At 34.1% G+C, this 27,142-nt stretch overlaps 1 protein-coding gene across 3 annotated transcripts; it reads left to right on the top strand.

The window, feature by feature from the left end:
• Nucleotides 1-530: 530 nt before the first annotated feature.
• Nucleotides 531-27,142, top strand: LOC105344298 (neuronal acetylcholine receptor subunit alpha-7). Of its 3 annotated transcripts, none has more exons than XM_066086534.1 (11): nt 531-923; nt 10,258-10,345; nt 10,765-10,910; nt 13,729-13,773; nt 14,042-14,151; nt 14,260-14,516; nt 16,010-16,204; nt 16,508-16,528; nt 21,196-21,282; nt 21,977-22,086; nt 26,458-27,142. In XM_066086534.1, exons 2-11 carry the CDS (start codon nt 10,276-10,278, stop codon nt 26,887-26,889), a joined length of 1,473 nt encoding a protein of 490 aa, XP_065942606.1. In that variant the 5' UTR covers nt 531-923; nt 10,258-10,275; the 3' UTR covers nt 26,890-27,142. The 3 variants fall into 3 exon arrangements, with proteins under 3 accessions (XP_065942606.1, XP_065942605.1, XP_065942607.1); XM_066086533.1 differs by having other exon boundaries at nt 531-959; XM_066086535.1 differs by lacking the exon at nt 16,508-16,528 and having other exon boundaries at nt 531-959; nt 26,458-27,141.

Below are 27,142 nucleotides of genomic sequence, written 5' to 3'. Positions count from 1 at the left end.
GATAGATTATCTATGTTATTATGGCAAACCATGCATACTGGTGTAAATGAATAGAGTTACTCTTGACACATAAAATAATTAATTTAAAGGATTACTCAGGATTTATAATTAATTCAATCACATTTTCCAACGGCCAATGTCTAATTAGAACTAGTTAGCACTGGAGTCAATAAACAATACATGTATATCACTCGAAATAACTCACACGGTTCACACATTACAATAAGGACAAAGCAATTGAAAACCATGAACTTATTCACAACACAATTACGAATCCGAAACGTAGGACACTTACATGTTCTGAATGCAAGTTATTTTACTTTTGGTTTTATTTATATTTCTTAATTTTCATTCATTTTTTTTTTTGCAATATTTTAAAACCGGTATGTTAAATATAAAAACAATGCATGTAAAACGTTTGACATGCAGTACATGATAAATTACAAAGACTAAGTATACCATACATGTTGTGATATTGATTCTGTGTAAGCTGGACGTTACAGTGGTGTTTTTACGCTGAGCGTGGTACTACTTGATTGGGCAGTCGTTTCTACAACCAGTCAAACAGCGGCGCTGTCAATCGGTAGTGTGGGTGACGGATCGTGACTCGATGAGTAGCTCTCAGCATCATTCTCTGTCAGCGACATGACGACTCGGGGACAACGATCCATCCAGACTTCTTGGTCAAGCTGGAGTTAGAAGCCTTGGGGCTTTACCCTGACCATTACGTTGACATATATAAAGTAACATTTAAGGACTATTCTGAACCGTCTCCGGTAGTTAATTGGCTGGCAGGCCCACAGTGTATGACGATCATCCTTAACAGTCAGGAACAGGACACGCTCTCGCCAGTATCTGGGATCTCAGTGAGACGTGGACCACGATGGAAAGATTTGTTCATTCAATCATCCGGTGTTTAACTTGTGAGTTTGTCTCCACTGTGATTCACTACTAAACAGGTAGGCTGAATAAAATACTGTAACTCTAAATAATGTTATATTTTAATTTATAATCTTGATGGAAGATAGCTGTTTTCTTTATTAAAATCAAATATGAATCTTAAAGGAAATCAACGTTATTAGATAAAAAAAAAAATTAATAACAGAAAAAAGTAAATTTATTTGCAGTCAAATCTATATGTAGAAGACATTAAATTTATATAAAGTATTATTTATCAAACAGGGTTTGTTTCAAACACTGAATTGTTTACATGAATATCTTTCCAATTATAGAAAAACATTGAAGATATGAGAGCTCGATTTAGCGATGCAATCAGGTCTATTTATCATGATAAAGTCCTTTCTCGTTGCTTATTTCCTTTCAATGCGATATCTTAATATCATAACGGCAAAACTCGACCGGAAACGAATCAATAGGCACTAACTAAGTTATAATGCTTGGCCGCACTTTTGAAGGAATAATTTCTCATCAGCTTAAACATTGGATATGCACATTAAATGAACATACGCATATCACTTTCTTTCAGTTACATTTTACACAAGTTTATAATGTATAACCGAGCACAAAAACGAAGTTTTGGCATCTATGTTATCATTTATTTACCTCTTACTTTTCCCGAGATTGCTGGAGAATTTTATTGGGTTCGTATTCATACGACAGACATTTATAAAACACGTACAAATGTACTTGTTTTACTTTAAAAGAAAATTTCCGATGTCGATTAAAATCCAAAAATTGAAATTTATTGTTATGGACAATGCATGCTATACGTTATACTGTTTCAATGAGTTGTGTCCCCTAAAATCTTGAAATCAAAGCAGGTTGGTCAAACTCTCGATTGAAGACATCTTTTAATAAGTTCTATGGTAAAAAAAAAAAAAATACATTCTTGACAAATACAATCTTCCACTGGGTCGCATGCTGACTGACGATTTTCATAATTATTGTTATACCATTATTAATCACCTAATTGTGTACGGACTTTTCAGTTTTCCCGACAAACGATAAAGATCACACGTCGGATGTGTCCGCTCAGCAGAGGATGCTCACTCCTCCATTGCACCTGATTCTTTGTCTTATATTTCAGACGTCCATGTTTGCTTTGCCCCTGTTTTGTATTTTTTTTTCGACTTTTGATTTTGAACCACTTTTTGTTATCACTATATTTAAAGAGACAGTACAGCTGAAAACATATGTGTGAATAACTTCAGATTTATACGAAAGCCGAGAAGGATCATTCGAGATTCGAGATTCGAAATACGAGATTCGAAATACGAGATTCGAGATTCGAAATTCGAGATTCAATATCTAAATTAACCAATCAAATCATGGATCTGAAACCTGTATCCTAGCAACATCAAACTGTTCTAAATAAAGATCATTCGTACATGCTCTTTCCTACAAATACATGTCTTAATAGCTCTTATATAGTGGTTATAAAATGGTTAAATTAACATTGATGAATTAACCCCACACAGTATAAACAATTAAATTAGAAATAACACTGTTGGCTTTGCGAATCTAAGTGGTTTTGTTTGCCCTGTATGTATTTCCCCCCGAACAATTTTAACCCGAAGTGTATTCGCCCCAACTGTGTAAAAATCGGCTCGCGAAGAAAGATCTGTTTAATCTAAATGTTTTAGCTATGAAACGAAACTCAATGAAATAATCGACATGTCAAAATATAGGTTATGATAAAGTTTTAAACCATAGAAGATATAATGATTTACAACCTCAAAGACAAAAATCCAGATAAGAATAGTGTATTGTAGGGTATGGCAATGCCATTGTCGATATGAGAGAGAGAGAGAGAGAGAGAGAGAGAGAGAGAGAGAGACAGAGAGAGAGACAGACAGACAGACAGACAGTTTTGTAGTGTCAAATTCAGTTTTGAATTAGAATTTGAAATTGATTTGATTTGTTACAAGCATATATAGACAATAATTAAGCCTCTAAAACGAGAAAAGAGAGGAGGTAGCTTGGGTAGGGCAGACCAACTAGCAAGCTTTAATTTTACATCGACTCTCTCTCTCTCTCTCTCTCTCTCTCTCTCTCTCTCTCATCACCTAGCATTTCCTTTTCCGTGAGGGGGTTTGGGGTATTTGTGATGTCTTACATTAGCTAGCGAAAATAATAAAAAAAAAATGAAATTTTCTTTAAATAGTGTGCAGATGTTGTACGCCAATAATCTGTTTTCAGTATATACATTTCAAGAGGGGGGAGGGGGGGGCTATATAGTCCTAATTAATTTGTCAGTTATTCTGTCCCCACTTTGTTTTCTCTTCGTTTTCCAGGTTTTTTTTATTTGGCTCGGCAAATTGATATAAAACTTTCTGTGTAGCTCCATAACGATGCACTGTAGATAAATTATGAGTAGTTTTACTTTTGATAAACAGGTACATATCCGTACTTGATTTTTAATTTGACTCTCAAAATCGGATTTAATATTCCAATAATTATAGGGTAGGAAAGAGTAGACGGGACTTTTTTGCGCATATCCTACTGTACCATTCATTCAACACAGGTATTAGCACTCATCGAGTTCGACTTGCTTTCCTTTTTTTATCTACTGGATTTAAAGCTATTAATTTTTTAAAATATTTTGAATTTATGGCATGATTATATATAAATTAGAGCTGCGCTGGTGCATATATTTACCCAAATGGACCAAAATATAACCAAATGAATCTAAAAATTTTGACAAAATTAGTTTTAAACGTACGACTCTTTTTCAATTCTAATCGGGTATGTTCTTTAGAAAAATCTTGAACCACACACATTTTAGCAAATAAAACGACAATTGTTTCATTTTTTTATGGGGAGGGAGGTGGTGCCGGTAAAGGACATGTATTGCTTGTGGCAGTTGTGCTATACTCTCATTTGTTATAATAGGTAATACTACATATTGATATAAAATGAAAGTTTCCAATTACACTGTACATAGCTTCTATCACGCATTTTGACCCGTGCGATAGTTTCAAACAATTTTCAAAGCATTTGATGTAATTCAACCGATCATTTTTGAAATTTAATTTTCTGGATCCCCGCCTGATACGTCCGCCTCCATGGACATTAGAATTGCATGTACGTTGACCATATGTACACATTAACTTAATCGGCTATGTTATGGGACGATAACATTTTTTATCAATGTTTTTGCAGGATATGTAACGAATAACAGCCTATTTGTAGGTTTTTGCACTGATTATTTGAGATAATTTGCCGCCATCTTTTATGCATTCAACACACCACTCACAGTTTCTTTATTTGGTGTTCTGTGTGTATGGCGACAAATTGGTAAATTTGCACCACTCACCCCTTGTAGCTTCATCCTAATTACATTTTATCTGGCTAAGTGTAATGTAGTAGTATATTAAATAAACACATCTTTGTTTGCAGTGCTTACATGTATTTACATCTTTAGAGATTTACTTACAAAAAAAGTAAACATTTATATGACTTATATGTAATTATTGTCAATTTTGGTGCGGTGGGGGGGGGGGGGGGGGGGGGGTAGGAAACTACAGAGAAACTTAACTTGGCTGTGAAACATATGCTTTTATTCTTTCTTGTTGATATATCAATGAATGAATTATAACAAAATATATGTACAACAATTAATTTTGAAATATTCATGCACAATCAAATAAAAGGATTTACTGTTCTCTGCACAAGAAATCGGCAATGTGAACAAATTGGCACCCTATCATCCCTACCTTTAATTGTAGAGAGTAGGTATCCTTCTATATTGAAAACAATTCCAAAAGTAAGACTCATAATAAGTTGTTTACTGAGGAAAAGGAAAAAAAAAAGTATTTATCAATAATTCCGTATGATGTGATAATATCTCAATGATTTGTTTATAATCATAGTACTAGTGTATCACTGTATGCATACATAAAAACGATAAGTAATGCTTATATTTATTAGTGAAACAGGACAGATTATTTATATTTAGATTATTTAGATACATGTACGAATCTTCATGCGGGGATCTAGAAAGGAGGGGGTCAGGGGATCTGGACCTCCTCCTCGGGAAAATTGGAGCTTATTAAATTTACATAGTAAAATTTTTTAAAATTGGCCTAGGATCCCCTACAGAAAAAATTAGCTACGCTTATGAAGTTCTCTACCATAACCGCATTTTTACACAAAAGGGGTGAATAAACCCGGGTTTTAAACTATTACTGGTGGTGAAATAACTTAGGGTTCAAACGCATCAGGTGGAAATGCACCAGGGCAAACAAAATCACTTAGATCCGCGAAGCACACTGCATTATTACTAGTCTACTTAGATATTCTGTGTAAAAGTAAATACAAATAATTATTTAGTTAGGTAGGGAGAAGTGAACATAGCATTTATTTGTATATAAGAGCATGTACGTATGATTTTTATTTAGAACAATTTGATGTCGCTAGGATACATATTTTCAGATCCTTGATTTGATTGGTTAATTTAGATATTGAATCTCGAATTTCGAATCTCGAATCTCGTATTTCGAATCTCGTATTTCGAATCTCGAATCTCGAATGATCCTTCTCGGCTTTCGTAGATTTACCTATTGTATCGTTAGAAAATAAGAAATAACGGTGATTGTAATAAATGAAATACATAAAAATCACTTTTACAAACCTAATTAACGTAATTAAGAGCTTCCGGAAATTTAAGGGTCGTACAAAGCGGAATAATCTTATATCGTTTATTTGTATCACGTGGACTTTGATTGACAGTAATTGACACGTGCTGAAAACTACAAGATCTTCGTCCGACTACGTCCATCATGGTAAATGAGGTTAAAGGGAATATCTAAACGGAACGCACCCTCACTTACTCGATAATTTATAAATGGTTTAGCAATATCGGTTCATTTTAAAATGAACAGATATAAATATGTCAATAACCCCTCAAGGGGCCTCATTTACAAAAATGAATTTAGGTTGTAGCAACTCCTACGATAAACACGAAAAATACATGCTTACAAAATAATAATTGTGGTTATTTTAAAAACTTTGAACAGTTATACCTGGGAGAAGTGGAAAAGACATATTTTTATCAACAAACATGTCCTGGAGAATCTTTGCGAGCCCTGCATGTGTTTTGTTTACGGTAAATACGCATGCGTAATAGTATAGAAGGCTGAAACGCGTAACACGTTGCGATGTAAATATGTGATAGGTTATACGTAATTATTAATTTTAATGAAATAATTAGATTTATTTCATTGAGAACTTTGTAATTTTTTTGAGAGTTTATAAATACATTCATGAGTAGTACAAAAATACCGAACCCGATCAGAAAAATTGTTCAAGTCCATTTTTTATACGATGCGCCGTACTGTCTCTTTAATATAAAGGACTATATATGGTTTGAGCCTAAAATGGCCCCCTAAAATGAACATTGTCATTTTACTGTAATTCTTTGTTTTATTTGTACAAATATACATTTGAAGTTTTTTCATAATTTTCATTTTGGTTTTAGTGCCCACAATTTAAAAATATGACATCATAAAGTTTACCTTTTCCCGCCATTTTCTCATTTTTAGCATAAAACGGCTTGTTTTGAGGCAGTTTTTCTTTAAGGAAACATTGAGCGACTACTTGAACAAACAAAATATTTTCACCAAAGATGTATCTTTCCAATACTTATAAGTGACAAAAAGTTTGTTCTTGTTCAAAGAGTCGCTCTATATTTCCCATTCGAAAAAAGATAAGAAAAATGTCAATTTTTGGTTGATTTTGATTGAATTATAAAAATAGCGTCACTTCTGACGTCATGTACTGCCAGTAAGTGCATATAAATCAAATAAATGGGTTAAAAACATATTCCATGTCAACTCTTTTATAAAATAACACAAGAAGTTAATGTACCTGAATCATTTTAAAAATAGCAAATTTTGGGGGCCAAATTTGACTAATATCATATATAGTTCTTTGCAATTTATTTAAAGAATATATCGTTGATATGATATAAACCAAAAAAATGAACATTTTCAACATTGAAATAGAAAATATATACACACTGTGCATCACAAAGTAACACATTACATTATGAATGGCAGCACCATGTATTTTATCCACATGTACCTTGGTTTTGCGAGTTAAAGAATTGCTTTTACATGAACATCACTTTATGCGTTGATATTGTTAATACAGTAGTTTTATAAAAGAATATTAGACATTGTCAAACCACACCAAATGTCAGTTCATTTTAGTTTAGTCTAATGTAACAACAAACTATTTTTACGAGGCCAAGACAAATATGTATTGTTCTTTTGTTTCAACCTGATCTTAAAAAAGCCTAGATGGATGTTTCCATTCCTTTTTAACGATGGAACAAATAAGAGCGTTCTATGAAATGAATTGACGTTGTTCGTCAAACACCTGCCTCTCAAGGTTATCATATTCCATAGCTGGATATCATCAGCAAAGCTTCTTGTAAAGGATAAAGACGAATACCATAGGCGTACTTTTAATCTGTGTTTTTTCATGAGACTTCTTGTAAGAATTTTCCAGAAAACTTTAATGTTTTTCTCGGGGATTACCTGTAATTAGTTTTTCTTTATCTCCCGTCTGATAACCATTACAAAATCAATGAAACAATTCATCAATGTCGCGCAGAGTTCAACGTCAAAAGTCGACCCCTTTGTTCTTACCAGAATCTAAATCTTTTACATTAGAAAACACAACCATTCTGCATTAGATCAATGACAAGTAGTTCACTTTTTATAGCCTCTGGTGCAATGCTGGTTTGCAGCAAAGTGAAATGGCGGAAATTGTGGGAAACTACCAAAATGTTCTAAACTCTTGTAAGTCTGCATCGATAAAGATTGTTTGATCAGATATTGACTGGGACGGTTAATAGGGGTTCGTGTTTTGTAACAAAGTTTGCTTAACTTGGCTGTGTAATCTCAGACAGCTTGTAGTGTCTTTTAGACATCATGAAACTTGCAATCTAATTATCTTCAGAGTTATGTAAATGATTTTGGTTAAATAGAGAGTCTTCGATGGATCATTTAGAATCAGCAAAGGCGATATGCTCAAGGCTCTGAACTTGAAACGGCAACGAAGAATGCAATAAATAGGATTGTGCTTTGTAATGCCTTTGTTTGGCATACAAACCTTAAAAGATATGTCCAAAATTCTACCGTGGTGTATTTTTAACTAAATGTGCACTGTTTGTGCCTTTGGGTTTTTATTTCATTCACAACCCCCGATTACCTTTAGGACACAAAATATCAATTTGATTTCTTTGTTACTCAACTGCACAGTTACCTATTTTTCAAATACATGAACATTAAGGGGTTTTTTTAAGATCAGTTCTGATGATCTACCAATTGATGTAATTAAAATCATAAAAGGATAGCATCTTTTTTTATACGTCGCAGTTTTATTTTCAAAGTATATTTAGCTAGCTGGACAACAATGTCAATGACAAACGGCCTAATTCATTTGTTGTGTTCCCCTAAATGAGTTATTTGATTGCTATCATTCAAGGTCCATTACTGCTAATCTATTCCCGAATATTTCACCGTATGCGCTTTGTCAATGATGCCTCTAACAGACGCAGTGGAAAGGAGGAATAGAATTATGCCTTTTTCTTCCACAGTGCCTTGATTGTATCGCCGGCATCAAACAGCCATTTTGAGCAATTAGCTCATCTGTTCGGAATACAATGCTCGCGCTACGTGATCCGGTTTCCGGTCTGTCAGCCCCTGGTGTTCGTTTTGTCTGAATGTTTCGGTATTAAGCTCGTCAAGTTGATATTCAACGATGCTTATTCTTATATTTCTCTGTCTGCAACACGTTTATAAAAGAACAATGTAAAATGTAGAAGAAGAAAAATCTTCTTTAAGAATCTAGAATTGGTGAATTGACGATGGCTGGACGTAATACATATACGTTACATTGATATGTATTAAAAGATTACAGTAGCAGAAGGTTTAACAATAATACTAAAAACACAAATGATATGAAAACATTTCATGTTTAGACAACTCCCATACATTAATACATTGCAATGTTGAAACGCATTGCACTTTACACAAGTGTTTAGTAGGGTGTATATGCAACAAACAAAGCAACATGCAGATCTACCTATCTAATTGAAAAAAGATTGATATATTTCATCTTTAATTTGTTTTATATTATTTTGTAGTTTTATATACAGGTCTTCTTGTGAAAGAGACCATTTTTGTCTCATAGTGGCCATGACCATCGATCCCCCTTAAATATATAAAATTCATTGTAAGGTACCCAGTTAGAGGACAACTGAAACATGCTTACACCTTTATTAATCATAATAGCAAAACAAGAGCAAAATGATATAGCAACGTTAATAACTGAAAAACAAGAACCTGCATTTTGGTCAGTGTGACTCTCAATCATATATTATTCATATAAAGATAAAAAACAAACTAAATGTTAAACGTAAAAATTCATAAATATGGTGGATGTTTTACTATGAGCATTGGTTGTAAATCCTTCTGTTTGGATAGATGAGTCGCATGCGCAAGTCAGCGTGATCTGTGTAGGTTCGTCAGGAAGAGCATCGCTGTCCTTCCAGACATCTCTGTTATCCTGTCACGGAACGTAAATAGCTGATTCTATCAAAGTCAGGCCGCCAATGCACTGTACCCACTCTTCTTACTATAGCCATCTTAAGTTCTGGGTCACCAAGTGGGGTTTTCATAGCTTGTTCCGATACTTTATACATTTATCTTCTATAATAGAGTTATCTGTGATCTATGGCGGACACAGTGTTTGCCACAAATAATAAGGGTTTTTTATTATTGTATGTATTTTTACGGTTAGTTATTTATAACACGTCATTTTTAGAATAATGCTGCATTCTGATAGTCGTCAAGCTATTGTGGCACTTATAAAGACTTGTTAAATGAGTTCCACAGTTATACACATGTATCTGTCGGTTTAATACTTATAAAGAACCATACTTGATGGAGTACTATTGATTGTCATGCACTAATGTCTTTGAAAGGACCGTGAAAAAGTCGTATCCCATTGAAGACCACAACAATACGTACAATGTCTTTTATCAAACGTATTTTTTATCAATTATGTTTTTGATAAATGAGTATTTTACTAGCATATAAGAAACTGGCTGTTCGTACATGCATTTTTAAAACAAAGAATCTTTCTAGAAAAATGATTGATCCCACTCCATTTTTTATTTTATTTCATGATTTAAAGCGGTAGCAAATGCAAAAACCAATGTACTTATAATCTTATTATTGTTGACAAGAATTTTTATCAATAATGATATTGTAATATTGTTCACAGCTGGACATCCATGTTGAGATGACGATCCATGTGTTCCCCGGGGGAAGCCTCGCTTTCGTCTTTATTTGCGTAGGCTTCCTGTTTAGAGGTAATTTTATGACTTGCAAGTAATTAAGTACGCCTTTCTGGTTAAAAGGTTATTTTATAAGCTCAGGAATGGCATATTGATTCACAAAAATGATGTGTTACCTGAATGACTTACCTTGAGTTTAGCTTTTAAGATGTCAACAGAAAAAATAACACCACTATTCTCCAAATTGCAGATAAAATTCATATACGTTTGCTTTTTACTTACGAAAAATGACAGGCCAAACAACATATCAACCTATCTGTATTGTTTCACTTAACTGCAAAAATAGCATACGTTGAGAATGAATCATTAAGTATATTAAACAAATGTTGTACATTTATTTTTTTTTAACTAGCAAGCTATGTAAGAGTAGCGTAGACTGTCACAACTTACGTTTGCCGTGGAAATCAGTTTTGGTATTGTACTCTTTTCAACAGGGACACTTCAAGGTCAAAACGAGCGCCATCTTCTTCACTTTCTGTTCGTTGAGAGGCATTACAACCCCCTGGAGAGACCCGTGGCCAATGAGTCAAAGCCAATCATTGTGAAGTTCGGAATCACTCTTCAACAAATCATAGATATTGTAAGTAACACTTTCAAAAAACAAATCGTAGACATCGTAATTTAGTGGTTATCAAATCAAAGACATTCTACATATCAAAAATAACAAAAGTATAGACATGTAAGTAACTGGTCAACAAAACATGGCAAAAAACTGGCTACAGAACAAAACTTATAAAGTAACAGTCACTGAAGTGTGACCCATTGGCCCCATCGCTCACCTTAGCAATAAAAATCAAAATAAAATAAGTTTTAAGGAGTCATTAACAAAATATAAGATCAGTGTAGTAAAGTATATCATGTATAAGAAATATTCAAAATTTTCTCAAGATATTCTTATTGTAAACATTGCTTTTAATGGTTTCATAGTTATATCACATTTTGAGCACCACAGTTCTTAAGGAGATCTTAAATTGTTCGAATCAATATAAATCTACATCAAACTTTGCACCCCTTCTGTGACCCAAGAATTGTCCAGGGACCACAGACAGACTAAACAACTGAAAATCAGCAAATGATATGATGATTGCATGCATGTACTTATAACGTTTGATTTTTTTTTTACAATAATTAAATTTATTTAAAAATCACACCACCACCCCTACTCCCATTCTATTGGGGCCCATCATTACCCCCGGGATGATCATTAACTAAACAAAATTGAATTTACACTACCTGTGGATGCTTCAACATAAGTTACAACTTTTCTTGCCAATTTGAGAAGATTACCAAAAACTTGTATCTTTTTATTCTTTGTTAAAATCGCCCCTTCCCATTGTGGCCCCATTCTACCCTCAAATATCAGAATTTGTGCAAACTCGAATCTAAACTACCCGATGATGGCTTCATGCAAGTTTCTAGCCAGTTATTTTTTGAGAAGAATTTTTTGGGAAATTCTAAATTATCTCCCATTGAAAAGGGGCTTCATTTGAGCAATCTTGAGTCTTCTTTATTTAAGGTTATGTGCCAAGTTTAGTTGAAATTTACCAAGTGGTTCTGTAAAAGTCAAAAATGTAAAAAGCTTATAGAAGGACGGAATGACGGACAGACAGGTAGACAGACAGAACAAATGTGATCAGAAAAGCTCTCTTGAGAGCTATAAATTAAAAGATATTGTAAAAGTATATAATTTGTTCCATTTCAAACTATAACAAGTAAATAATTACATCACAATTTATAGAAATAATAAGTAGACAGTTACAGGACAGTTGTATACAATGTAGACACGCGAAATTATACTCATTGTTAAACATTGTAAGAAATTTATTAAAAATGATTTCTTTGCATTGTGATCAATTCGGAGATAAATACATTTGATTTTTTCCTTTTGAATTAATTGAAAAAGCCAAATGTGTTAATCAAACTATGTGTAAGTTCATGTGCGAGTCGATTTCTATTTGTTCAATAAACAGGGTTTGTGTTTTAAAACAAAAAAATATGAGAATATGTGAGTTTTGTTAAGTGAATGTAAGGAAGGTTTTTTGGAGGGGGAGGGTTCCTTTGACAAATCTTTTGTGCACTCCCCTATAATAAGCAAAAAGTGACCAGTCTACTCCTTGAAGATGCATCGATTTTCCAAGCATAAAAGTATATACATGTGTAATGAAGATTGCTATTCTTCACCATGCAAATGTCCCAAACATTCCTACAAAAATCATTGTTAATATTGTTTTTTTGTGTATGCTGATGCAAGACAATATATGGATATTTATACATGAAAATGCAGATTTTTAATTTGTTTCTATTCAAAATAGCCTGTAGTTTTTGTGGGGTTTTTTTTAATTCCAGATAATATTGAGTCTTACCAAACATCTAGTTAATATGATCCTGAAATTAATTTGGAGTAACTATGATTCTAGTCTGATAACTTATTTATCAACTCAGTCAAATTAAATCGTCTAAACCAATTTTGTGTACATGTACGTTAATGGCGACAAAACTGCTATGGGTTCACTTGATTAACATTAATGTACAGCGCAATTTGTTGTTCCTTGTATCTTAAAAGAAATATTGTAAATTTTCTGTATCTTTTAAAAAGCTTGTAAAAATTAAACTCTTATCCACATACATGTAAAAGTATATTTACATCAACTATGAACTTACGATGAACGTCGCCACATCCCTTTTTTTCGGGAATGGTCAGATATATAGACAAAACAAAATATGTCACAAAAAATAACAGATTGTCAGCTTCGTTAAAAAAATCTCCATGCTTAAAAATTATAGATCATTTTACAAATTTGGAGATTTATTTTCTGATTGCTGTTTTCCGGAATCTTAAAATTTGGACGATGCATTACAAGCACTGGTGTTGTTGACTTTTATTGATTTGGTTAAAGATGGTCTTCCCCGCCGTCAAAACCTCCTGATTTATCGCATTCCCCCCTCAATCCCGAGTGTAGCATGCATTCATCAATGGAAGCTCGTGGATCTTCTTTCAACATGAAAAAGTCGCTGATTGATGCATGGTTCGGGGGAAGCTAGGGATATGTCTTTAAATACTGGTCCATACAAGGAGATGATTAGAGCTACTGTACAACTTGAAGCGTCTAAATTCCCCAATTCTGAAACATATTTCAATGACTGGGATATATCCGATAAATGTATTTCATATGGAAATGTTGCAAATAAATAAAAGATGGCGCGGAGAAAATTTCATTTTACAAACAACTACTAATGATTAACGAAAGCTAGCAAAAGCTCCTTCGCTGTACAAGAGTCGGTACATTAGCACTGTGTTTGTACTTGTATGATATGAGAACGAATAATGATATTATAGCTATGTTATATGTTACGTTTCTAGAACAATTCAATCTCTCTCTTTCTCTTTTTGTTTACAGGACGAGAAAAACCAAATTCTATATTCAAACATATGGCTACAAATGGTAAGATGTGCTATATAATTTCCATAGAAAATGTCTTGTTATTTCTATTCTTTATTATCAGAACAAAACAGTACTGTTATTCTGTTGAAATACATTGAAATTTTGAATTGAATGTGTCTAAACATCAATATATAAAACACATCCTTTACATGCCCAATAGTTTAAATACTACTAGTTAACTTTAAATATTAATATTGCAATAGTATTTTACGATTATAATGACGACACCCCTGTAGTTTATGACTTATATTTATTATAATGCACGTAGAGATGGCACGATGTCAATTTGATTTGGGAGCCTCGAGAGTTTGGTGGAGTTGAGGAAATTCGAGTTCCCGCCAAAAACGTGTGGAAACCAGACGTACTGCTATATAACAGGTGATTAATCATACTTGAACAGTGAACTGTAAAACAGATAAACAAAGCAAGACGTATACTGTAGTGAAGATATTGTACATCTATCGTAAGACTGATATTTTTTTGCAGTGCAGACGATGACTTTGACGGAACCTACCATTCGAACATCATCGTGAATTACAAGGGCGAAATAAAGTGGATTCCCCCGGGAATGTTCAAGAGCACCTGTCAGATCGACATCGCATGGTTCCCGTTTGACGAGCAGAAGTGTGACCTCAAGTTCGGCTCCTGGACGTACGACGGTCGCTTCCTGGACCTGATATTTGACGGAACTTCGGACGGGGACGCCTCGGACTTCATCAGGAACGGCGAGTGGGAACTCCTGGGTAATCAAAGCGATGGAAAGCTTTAAAATTTATCTTTAAGATTCGTTTTCATACCAATGATAAATTTCATATTCAGGAACAAAAAGGTTTCATTCTAGAAACATATGAAAAAGAATATTCAGAAAGTTTGAACCCTATAGTCTGTCCCAGGATATTTTTGCTGCATATTTTCTTAAATTCGATATTCATAAATACCTCTTTGTTTAGACGCTGTCCTTGCAATATATGGTAAATTATAGTATGGAAAACCCCCAAGATTTCCCTGTTGAAACGCCCCCTCTAGCAAACATGAAGGTACCCGGATGATAACGTTGAAAAATTGTGCGAGGTATTCCGAGAGACTTCCGAATAGAGAAAAGATGCCAACATTCCCCATTATAAATCTCCGTATAAAATCTGTTTTTGTTCCTGTTGATTTTTACGAGGGAAAAATAGTAAAGTGTGAATGAAGTTATTTTGGAAATTTTCCCTTTCATTAATTTTAATTGCACTTCTTTTACAGGTATGTGTATTTTTATTAAAGGTACACGGTGACACACAAAACGATGTTTCAGCAAATATCGAATTTTTACACGATTTCCACAAATTTTATATATCATATGAAAACATGAACTTTCGAAAATTTACGTGTTCAAAAGTAAATAAATCAAATGAAAAAAAGAAAAATAGAATTACGCGTTAAATTGGGCCAACACAAAAATATTGAGTTTTCCTTCCGCTTTATAGCCACGCAAGCACAAGGGAATGTAAATGCTACCGCGTGACATACATCATGAGCCAGAAACCTCTCATTGAAACATAATGTCTTCGAGAACTTTATATTTATTAAGATGCGTTCTCTTTAAATGCATATTTCTTACCACAGTCATCGAATAGCTTCTTTTTACAGTGTGTCAATCTCATTGTAACTACAGTCTTTAGACAGAAATCGCAATCATGTGACACTAAACCAATGTCCAAAACAACTTGGTTTGTTTACATGTGCTATTTCCGGATGAGTTTTAATGACCAATAATTTAATAGGTGATGACTCATGATGCGCGAAACCTTCCGTATGATGATATTTTGTGTAGCTCTTTTTATTTCCGTTGCCATAATCAAAAAGTAAAACATCTATTTTGAGTCACCGTGTCACTTTAAGTAACGCCCAAACGTGCAGCATAAATATCTTGTAACAGACTAGAGATAACACTTTGATTGTGTAGCAGAAAAAATGATTATATAAAAAAGGACTATCAGACCTACGCCGTCGCCAACATTCCTCATTTCATTCTCAACCTTAAAGCTGAGCTTTAGCCTAAAATTTATCCTCTTGATTTTTATGGAATTGAGTTGAGAACTGACTGAGCTGAGTGACTACGTATACATGTAGTACCAAAGTTTGGTGGAGAAATGAGTTGAGCAACATCAAAATGTTGGTTACGAGATGGGGCCAGATTAGTCCCAGATGTACACAAAGTTTTGTCTATCATAGAAGGTTTTTTTCTATACAGGAGTACCCGGGGTGAGAAACCAGAAGTCGTACGAGTGTTGCCCCGAGATCTACATCGACATCACGTACACCATACACGTGCAGCGCCGGACGCTGTACTACGGCTTCAACATCATCATCCCGTGTGTCCTCATCTCGTCCATGTCACTGTTGCTGTTCATGCTCCCCCCGGACTCAGGGGAGAAAATATCTCTAGGTGAGTCATCACGTAGTCCTCCCAAGTCAAAACTTCTATGTAAATCTGTTGTTGCATTAATATAGGAATTATCAGACTTAGGACTCGCTTCGAACACGTCCTAACCTACTTTTGAGTTTAGATAGAATAGACGACTTGTCAAAGTAGTATATATTGAATATGTTTATCTTGCAATTTTAGACCTCAATCAATGACTCAATGATATTTAATAAATTATCTTAATGATATTATTTTGGAATAATACAAAAAACGGTATTCCATAGAAACGATGTTCTAATACTATTGTTGATCTATGATCTCAAGGTAAACAAAGAGTTAAATGTGGTGAGTCGCTTTTCTAGATTTGATACTTTGGACCAAAAGATTAATTAAATATATTTTAAAATCAAACATTTATCTAGTGAAAAATTTTACAATTTTTTTCATTTCAAATAGCTTATTTTGGTCCAAAGTAGTTCTAATTTTGTAGTCTATAACCCTGCATTAGCTGTAGATGTGACTGTAGAATAGCTTTGTACTGTATTCTACAAAATCCATAACCAGTGCATGCACCTCTAGCTGTACGATGCTAACCACTTTGTATCACCAGTCTTATTAGCCTTCTATGAAGATGAATTATTAGAGTTTGCCCTAAGGTGAATCACGATCCATTTCCCAAAAGAAGCGACCGGGGCGCATTTTTTTTCCTTCAGAAGTTGGATTACTTTTGTATATTTTCCTTGCGTGTAACAATTTAGTGAGCATGAGGTTTTTATCAACAATTAAATTAAGAATCGGAGAAACATACCGACCGAATCAAAGTGCCGATCATGCAGGAAACCCCAAATGAGTGAGAATGTTTACAAGGCATGTATTCAAAAGTAAATAAGACCATTAATCAATTATATACCGTTCTGCTTTATTTGTTTAGAGTCAAGCTTAACAATGTGAAGCAAACGAATAGAGATCAAACTGCCTAAAGAACCAAGTAAAATTGGTGAATGTCTCTTATTTCAATAAAATGATCTCATAAATAACTCTACCGGACTTTTTTCTTTCTTAAAGGATTGCACAAAGAGGTTTTTCTTCATATTTAAGACAACATGAAGTTCAATAAAAAAAAATGACAAATATGTTGCTTAGGTTTTCTCAAAAGCTAAAAGCATGCGCAATCTGACAAGAAAAACTACATTTTTTATCACAAGCTCCGGATTTCTTTTCTTTGCACAAAACATAAATTCTTCCACTCAACCCATTAACACTTTCAGTTTACTGGTCATTTAGAACAAAATTGCTATAATGGTTTAACGATGAGTGATAAATCCTTAATTGAATATATTTTTTAAAAAAATTGGTCTGGAAATTTCAAACGAAAGTGTTTTAAAGCACCTTTAAATGATTAATGAAAACAAGAGCACTTGTGAAGCGGGGAATTTCATGTACTCGCAAGAATGTGAAATTGAACCTTTTTTCCAAATTGCTTAGACATTTTGACCATAATTGGTTTAAAAACACCTTAGAATGATGAAGAAAAGCAGACTGGAAAGCGAAAAAATGTTATGCACTCGCAAGAGTGTGTTGTCGAGTGAGCTTTAAGATTATACACTCAACAAAACTTTTTGAGTGCTCACCCTGATAAGTAGAATAATTTGAGAATCTCGAATTAAAATCAAAATGAAACTTTCAACATTATGTAGCTCATGTTTTGTTTTTTAATAATATAATAGATTAAATAGGACAACAACAATTACCAATGCCAATACCAATTGCCAAAACATTACTTAAAACAAACTAAATAGCTCTGAGATAAATTCAAACAACCGGAAGTGTTTGTGTTATGATTTTAGCAAAGGTCAAGGCATTCTTGACATTTTGAATGTCAAGTGGAAATTAGTCACCCAAACGAGAAGACAAATAAATGTGTTTATTTCATATAGTACTAAGGTGTATTATACTTAGTGAACACTTAGAACTCCGGGTCTATGTATACAAACTAGACCACTTTAAATACCGTATGCATGTACTTTCATTTTGAAAAATTAAAATGATGAATCTGAGGTTTAAATGGTTATTTGAGTGTTCAATTTCTAGAATGTGTATTGCATTGATTTGGTAGGTGGGTGGGTTTAAAACACGAAACGTCACTCGAAGGGAAAGTTTTTGGAAATTTTTTGACATTGCCCTACATTTCTCCTGGTAATTGAAAACAATATTATTGCTCAGGACTGGGGGACTGGTACGAGACTCGTGAAGTGGTTAAAAGATTAACATTTTTAAAACATTTTGAGATTGGTCCTGACTCTTTTATTGGGTAGTAGATGTTTTGTTTAAACGTGTCTGGAAATTCCCAAGAGACAGGAAAATGGTTCTCTTGCATGCTAACCAATTTTAGCAATTTCGGAAATTGGCCTCGATAGACAAAAAGTTTATCTTGCCACCATACTTTTTTTAAAAGAAGTTAATTTGTTCATTTAGTATGTTGTGTTGTTAACTTGCACATGGAATTCAAGTACATCTTACTCAATAAAATATGAAAATATCTTGAGAAATACCGGTAATTCGCTAAATATCCAAGCAATATAAATGATTTATTTTAAACAAACCCTGGTGTACATGTAGTTGCGTTTCTAAAAAGGGATGTGACTTGCTTTTTTCAATTATCATTTTTTCAACTTTTCAAAATGTTGATAGAAAAATAAGTAGTGAATCAACTTTATCATATGTTTTTGTATTATCAGAAAAATATTTAAAGTTACGCTATAGGGTTATTCCTATTCATTTTATTGTACGTTTTCATTAAATAAAAGTAGACCTTGTTTTCTAACAAAATCAATTTGACACAATCAGTAAACCTTTTTTTTGAATGATAGTGGAGTTGTTTATGTTTTAGTTTCCAAATATATATCATTAAGTTAAAATGAATAAGTAATTTTTTTGTATTCACATGTTTCTTTCACAGTGTTTATTATACTTTGCTATGAAATAATGTAGATTCCTTATTAAAGTCGAGGAATCAATATCTTCGTAAATCGCAACAAGCAAATCTCGCAGATTTTAGAATCTTTTATTTTTCGAACATATGTAAATTAAACGAAACCATTATACAAATCAGGCGTTCGCAATTCTATATTCCAACTATGCGAAACAGTTAAATCGCGGAATTAAGTACTCGGCTAAAATAGGGAATCTGCAGTAATTTTTGAATTTATTTTTTTTCGACAATGCACTTGATAGTAACTGTTTAAAGCATTACGTTTACTGTTTATTACAATTCACTGTTTTGATATCAAATATATACAGTCACTGAATTCCGGAGATGAACATAACAATTAAGTAACATGTATTCTACTCATCAATCCAGATTAATCACTGGCATACAAATATCTTTACTGGTTTATGGTATTTTTAATTGTAAACTTCAGTGTAGACGTATTGTTTTATTTACACTGTTGTAATGCTGATTACAGAAATGTAGCTCTGTCTGGAAACTCCGATTGACGTTTGTAAAGTTATGTACATCCTGTATTTGGTGCACAAAACCAGCGCTTATCTTGATATTTACATTTTCCAGTGTCTTTGCCTGTAATAACACTAAGTATCGATTTTGTACTATTAAAACCCATAACTTCAAATAACGTCAAATTGAGGCGCCAGTGGGGTTTGGTTATATATATTAAAATATTTAATCGTACAATGGCACAAAATTATATAAATATAAGTAATAAGGAATCATTTTTTGAGTATTATGAGGTTATAATTTCGGTCGGGGCGTGATCAAATCTATCACACCTCGACCAAAATTATCACTTCATAATACTCAAAGAATTATTTCTTATTTAAGTCTAACTTATTGAAGTGTACATTCTATGGAAATGTTTGATGGCATAAACATCGACTACTGATATTAAGACTACCTTTTTAAAGCGCTAAGCATAGCTCAGCGCTTTATTGTCGTTAGACTTCTACTTCCGGTGCAAGGAATAACTGCCCTCTATGAGCAGAAATATACATCATTTAAACTGGTAAGAGGTATAGGGAACCAGTTATCTGGGTGACGGAAATGGCCGAGTAGATACGATTGGTTTGCGGGGCTTACGTACATCAGCACGGGATGCTACGCAGTGATGAAAAAATATAGTGCGTATTCAGAAGCTAAAATATAGAAAAATATAATCGATTCTTTGCAAGAAAATGTCAAAAACTGTGATAAATTACTGTTCAAAAGGTATAATTCGTGATTTTAACATATCTTTTTTCAGGCAAGTATCCATATACAAGTCGTGTTCAGCTTTAATTCACATCATTTTTAGAAAGTAACATATATTTAAAGAAATCTGGCCTTCGATACTTTAAATTGATATTTATTAAACATAAACCAAAATTTCAATAAGGCTCATTTCCGCCTACGCTTGCACACAGTAAATTTTCTTAGAACCAAGCTAGGTTAGCGCTTTTCAGTACTTTCAGTACTTTGATTTGTTTAAGTCTTTCTCGAAACTCGCGCCACTCTTGTATAAAATATAACAGATAAAAAAAGGAATAAGAGATACGATGCTGTTTACATGGACATTTTCGCCCCGTTTTAATTTTGCTCCATTAGCCCTCGTTGTCAGCGAAGACAGAGCGAATTCAATATAATATTTTTTTTACTGTGTTTATAAGAAAGCCTGTCTCTCACACAGTGTAGAAGGGAGAAAATCATGGATCAAAGTAACCCTCCAGCCATACTGAATTTAGTCGTTTAATGTGTACAGAATTTGAAAATATTAATATTTCAACGAAATCCTACAAAGAATCAGCCAACAACCAACACAGACGTTGAGATGTAGCTTCTAATATTATGATTAAATTATCGACAGTTATCAAACAAATTGATCTCAAAATAAAAGTTCTATAAAGTATTTATTTTTGTGGCACATATTTAAAATAATGTTTTTACAATACATGTTATGATCTTCATACTAGTTTGTTTTATATTAAGCTGTATTGATTTGTGCTGGTTTTCGTTGTAGGGGTGACCATTCTCCTGTCACTGATGGTGTTCCTCCTTCTGGTCGCCGAGACGATGCCCCCCACATCTGACGCTGTTCCATTAATTGGTACGACTTTTCTTGCTTGAAAAATTATGTTTTTATGTCGACAAAAAATCACACAATTCCAAGATATGAAGCAACACTATATAAAATAAAAATATTCAAGAAATGACAAAATGTTAAAAAGAAGAATGCAATTTCAGTAAAAATTGCAGCAAAGTTCACTCCCCATAAATATGAGGGGTTTTCATAGTTTAAATTGACTGCTTTCATGATATTTCTATATTAATAATTCTGCATACGACTTAAATACCGGTATTTGATTAAAAATATTTAAACACCATATTTTTTTGTTGATAACAATATGCTTCTTTTTTAATGCTATAGAAGATTGAATGTTTGACTTCTAGGGATATACTTCTGCTGTATCATGACCATGTGTTCGATGTTTCATTACCAGGGATAAATTTCTGCTGTATCATGACCATGTGTTCAATGTTTCACTTCCAGGGATATATTTCTGCTGTATCATGACCATGTGTTCGATGTTTCACTTCCAGGGATATATTTCTGCTGTATCATGACCATGTGTTCAATGTTTCACTTCCAGGGATATATTTTGCTGTATCATGACCATGTGTTCAATGTTTCACTTCCAGGGATATATTTCTGCTGTATCATGACCATGTGTTCATTGTTTCACTTCCAGGGATATATTTCTGCTGCATCATGATATTGTTTTTTAATGTTTCACTTCCAGGGATATATTTCTGCTGTATCATGATCATGTGTTCAATGTCGATGCTGTTTACAGTCATCGTGCTGAACTTTCACTACCGCGGGCCGGAAACTCACACGATTCCATCATGGGTATCTCTCTCTCTCTCTCTCTCTCTCTCTCTCTCTCTCTCTCTCTCTCAGCACTGTTGATTGATCTAGACAAATACATTCATATATATATACAATTTATTAAGAATATGAAAATAAAATTTGTGGTTTGATTAGCAATCATTGAAATATTTTCACACACTTTTGATGACATTATAGGATTTCTTTAGGCCTGCTATTAATTTCAAATTGCTGTAGGCATATGTAAATCATAAATTCTTTGTGCGGTAGCAGTTTGTAATCTATGGAATGGGGACTGTGTGAGTGACTGTTGGTATGAGTACAGGGCAGCCTGGAAGTTCCCTGTGATCTGTTGACAGATCCCCAGGATCTCCCAGGAGATGTCTCTTTCATATTCATCTACATACAGTCCCTGATCATGGTGGACTAGGACCTGTAGCTCATCTAGAGCTGTTTGTGCTCGCATTGTGTCGACATGTCTAGAGCTCAAAAACTCTAGCATGTGTAACAGTACAAAGGGTGGGATATGCAGTGCATGCCTATTGTTTTTTCTGCTAGACTGTTGTTCTAGTAATAGTTCACTGACATAACATATTCCATTGTGAAGTTTGATATTCCATGCTACAGCCTGTCTGATCTTTGTAGACCAGGACTGTCCCCCTACAGCCGCAGTATACCTCTCTCTGTCTACATGTCTCCTATACATCAGATATGGCTGTACTAACTTGATCTTTGTCATCTCTATAACAGATAAAGCTTCCCTGTATCTGAGTGTCTTGTAATAATACATGGCAATGTACAACATGTCAGAAATACACCCAAACTTGGCTGCTAATTTCAGCATGTGATAAGACATTTTGTCAGCAATATACATCTGTTTGTTGACACCTGTGTTTGTGTACATGTTGTGTAAAATAAAAGCAGTGCAGTGAAGGATGGTGGCTGTGTGTTTCTGTAAACTTACAACATGATACTGTGTCAGGGGAGAATCTATCAACTGTTCTATTGCATGTAGGGTCTTCATACAGGACTGTAGGTTAGATGAGTTTAATGCATCATTCATATCTATTTCACCAAATAACTCTACATCAAACTCAGCCTCAGAGATTAGAGTGTGTTCATCAGTACACACGGTGAGTCTGGGATTACAGAGGACATCAATGATAGAGGACCTGATGGAGGGACTGTGTAGCAGCAATGCTATACCCTTCTCATACAACCTATACAGTCGCCTGAATAAACTTGTTTGTGCTTGGCCATGGATTTTGCATAGAAAAATATTGTTATCTGGTATAAAAAAATTAGGACAGACTCCCTCATACACCCATTTCAGGAGAAGTTTGAAGCAGACCCAGAAACCGGCCAGGAGATTTTGTGGACACCAGTGAGGTAGTATGTTTTGTTGAATGGCCCAAAATATGACCGTTTTCATGTGGTAGGAACACAGTAATGTATCTTCTTCTCCTAATCCATTGTTAATTATTTCCTTTAAGAACAATTTCAACATACCGTAAGTTAGGAATTGTGTGTGATTCATTGAATACACAAGTTTGTATTCTGCCTGAGAGAAAGAAATCCTCCATTCGTTTTCTTCATGGTTTCCTAGTTTGTGTCCTGTTGCTACAAAGTGGCATCCATTTCTTACAATGTCATTGACAACATGAGGTGGGGGCCATGAGTGACATCTGTTTATCCATGAGGTTGCAGAGGGAGGCCAAAAATCACTTACAAAACAACAAGCAACATCGTGATCAATTCTACCGTATTCTTCTATATCCCATGTATCGGTGGTACACGGTCCGTGCATTCTCCAACCAGGAGTTATAAAAGTACATATAGTCTCTCTAAATTTAAGACTGGACAAATAGAGTCCCCAATTCATCCTTACACACACTGACAGGTCATTAACTTGTTCCAATGGTAACCACAGTAATGTAAATCCTGGTGGACTCTCAGAACTGTCACAGAGAATCAGTGTATGTCTTTGTATATTATAAAACTCAGACTGAGAAAAGTCCCAGATCACTCGGTAGTTAGTTAGCCAGAGCATATTGTCCATGTCTGATCCATGTAATCTGAATCCTTCTCTCGTACTTCCACTCCTCATTGATATCGTCACATCAATGGTTTTACTTCTCAACAACTCCAAAATATCCACTATATCTCTCCTGGAGGCCACCTGTTGTGGGGTCCCAATCTTGTGACACATCCCCACATACACTGACTCAGACATTTTCTGAAGAGCCATTCTATTAAAAATAAAAGTCTATCAAGAGATACAATTTAAATTACGTATAGAAATCTGATATTTGTCAGTTACATATAATGTATCAGAAGCAAATTATTGTTCATGTGTTACTTTACTTGGAACGCCTGTCTTTAACATGAACTTACATTTTAACGTTCCATAACCCTGCTAAATTTAGACATGGAAATCCCCGAGATAACTAAAACGAAAGTGCGAATGCTTTATTTCCATCTGCTCTTCATTATTATTTACTTTGATATAGAAAAACGTATATTCAAATTCCCATAATATTTAATGATATGCAAGACCATGAGGGATAACTCTCCTTAACGTTTAATGAAATAAATATTAAATCATCTTTATATAAATCATAGATTAGATAGCATACGTTTCCGTTAATTGTATTTCTTGTGTATGCACAAGAACAATCAAATTACTAATAGACAGAGGACATAACTTCGGAGGGAATTAAACTAATGAAATATACATTTATCATTCTTTTTTTTTTCAAAGAAAGTGAGCGCACAAGATTGTAAGTTTGCAGGAATCCTCGACACGAATCAATTGGGATTTAAATGTCTATAACCTCGGAAGGCTATGGACAGGTTTCAACAAAAATATATTAAATTGAGAGTCGAAGTCCATGGCTACTCCGGTTATTAAAAAACTCACAAGCTTTCAAAAAATGGCAATGAGAGTTAAACCGATAACTAGTTGGAAATGTTAATGCAAACATATTTTAATGAAGTTATATTGTGTATATCCTAAAACAACTAGTAATAAGAAAAGAAAATAATGTTCATACAGCAGATCTAGAAATCAATAACAACAAATTAAAATATACCGGTATATTATAATTCAACATCATGGTATAATAACGAACATTTAAAACAAAAAAGTTTAATTTTTAAAAAAAAGACCACCAGAACCCAAAACACCCATGTTTGTATTCACTAATCCAGGACGAAACCACTGAGCCATGCGAGACTTGTCAATATATGCTCTATAAAGTACTGTTTGAAACAACATTGTCATATAAATGGACTTTGTTTTTTATCCTTCCAAAAATAATTTGAAAAAGTACATAATTAGTCATCTCTGGGTCATCTCTCCACCTTTTTTTAAAAAGCGAAATTTTCAATGTTCAAATATGTTATCTTTACACGTTTCAAATTTGCGGAGAGAAGACACAGAGACAACAAAATCATTTAAGAACAACTGTAAATAAGTAGGATTTTGCATGAATTGCATCGTGTTGCTATATTTAGACCCATATTATGATAAAACCTTTTGCATTTCAAATATTTTCCCACTCATTCCACATCCAACAGAAAGCAAATAACGGTTATAATTCGAAAAATATTCAAAATTAATTGATGAAATTTTCACTCACCTTGTGCGCCCAGATTCCTGCCGAATGTACATCTTAAGCGCCCATTTTCAAATTTTAAGGTAAAGAAAGTTTGCAGTACGAAGATTTTCCAATGCTAAATACTACATGATTAAAGCTACTTTGAGAATCTTACATCTCCGTGCTGTTATATAGAGTACACGAAAACAAACATATTACAAAACAGAAAAAAATAAGCTATGATGGTTACGATTATAATTAATAATCCACAAGGTGGTGTCCGTCAAATCTACTATCATAAATGATTATTATCGACGTCACATAAAAGCTACCAGGTTGCAATAGATGAGGCTCATAGAGCTGCCAGAAATTAAGAAGTTGTGGTATTAGTCAGTTTATGGAAATTGTCGGGGGGGGGGGGGGGGTGGGGGGTTCTGTTATTTTATTTTATTTATTTTATTATATTTTATTTATTTTTGTTTGCAAATGAATTATGAAATATTCATTCATTAAATAGGTATTTTGATTGTCGAGGCTAGCTGATTTAATTCACTTGTACATGACACTCTCTCTCTCTCTCTCTCTCTCTCTCTCTCTCTCTCTCTCTCTCTCTCTCTCTCTCACACACACACACACACACACACACACACACACACACACACACACACACACACACACACACGCATTGACGACACACACATTGACGACCTTAAAATATTTTTCGTTAACACTTAATGAGCTTTTTTATGAGTTAAACAGCTATGTTTACACTTGTTATTAATTTATATTTCAGGTCAATGAGTGGGTGAACGGACGCCTGGCCTGGCTCCTGTGGATGAAGCGTCCCGGGCATCCGCAGAACAGGCACACCAAGGACACGATAGAGAGGACGCGGCTCCATGACATCGTGGTCCAGGAGCGCCAGTCCCGGTGTCTGCTGTCCGGTCTAGACTTTGACGAGGAAATCCGGATAGAAAACGGGGCACTGCCCAAATCCGGGGAATCCCCATTCCTCAGCACAAAGTCTGACCTTCTCTCGATATTGAAGGAACTCAGAAAGATCACCACGCGGTGTAAGAGGGAGGAGGAGGAAGTGGTGGTTCGCGGCGAGTGGCGGTTTGCTGCCATGGTGATCGACCGCCTGTGTTTGTGGATTTGTGTGACCTTCACCGTCATATCGACTCTGGCGGTTCTATTTTCAGCACCGCATTTAGTGACGTCATAAAAATTAACATCATTTTCTAAGTTAGGAATGAGCTATATAACGTATACGCTAGTAATTCATTCTATTTGTACATTTATATTTATATTATTATTCCAATGAAAGTGCAGTAAAACTTTTCTTTTAAAAGAGAAGCATAATGTTGCTTACAGCCTACAGCATTGGGTAGGACGAAGTTAATAGATAAATTATGAATATATGTACTTTCAATAGATAAAAGCCAAAATTAAACAGTACATTGCAATTAAAAGAAATA

This window comes from Magallana gigas, chromosome 6 (assembly GCF_963853765.1).
Source record: "Magallana gigas chromosome 6, xbMagGiga1.1, whole genome shotgun sequence".
Lineage (NCBI taxonomy): Eukaryota > Metazoa > Mollusca > Bivalvia > Ostreida > Ostreidae > Magallana > Magallana gigas.
This window is presented reverse-complemented; position numbering and strand designations above follow the sequence as displayed.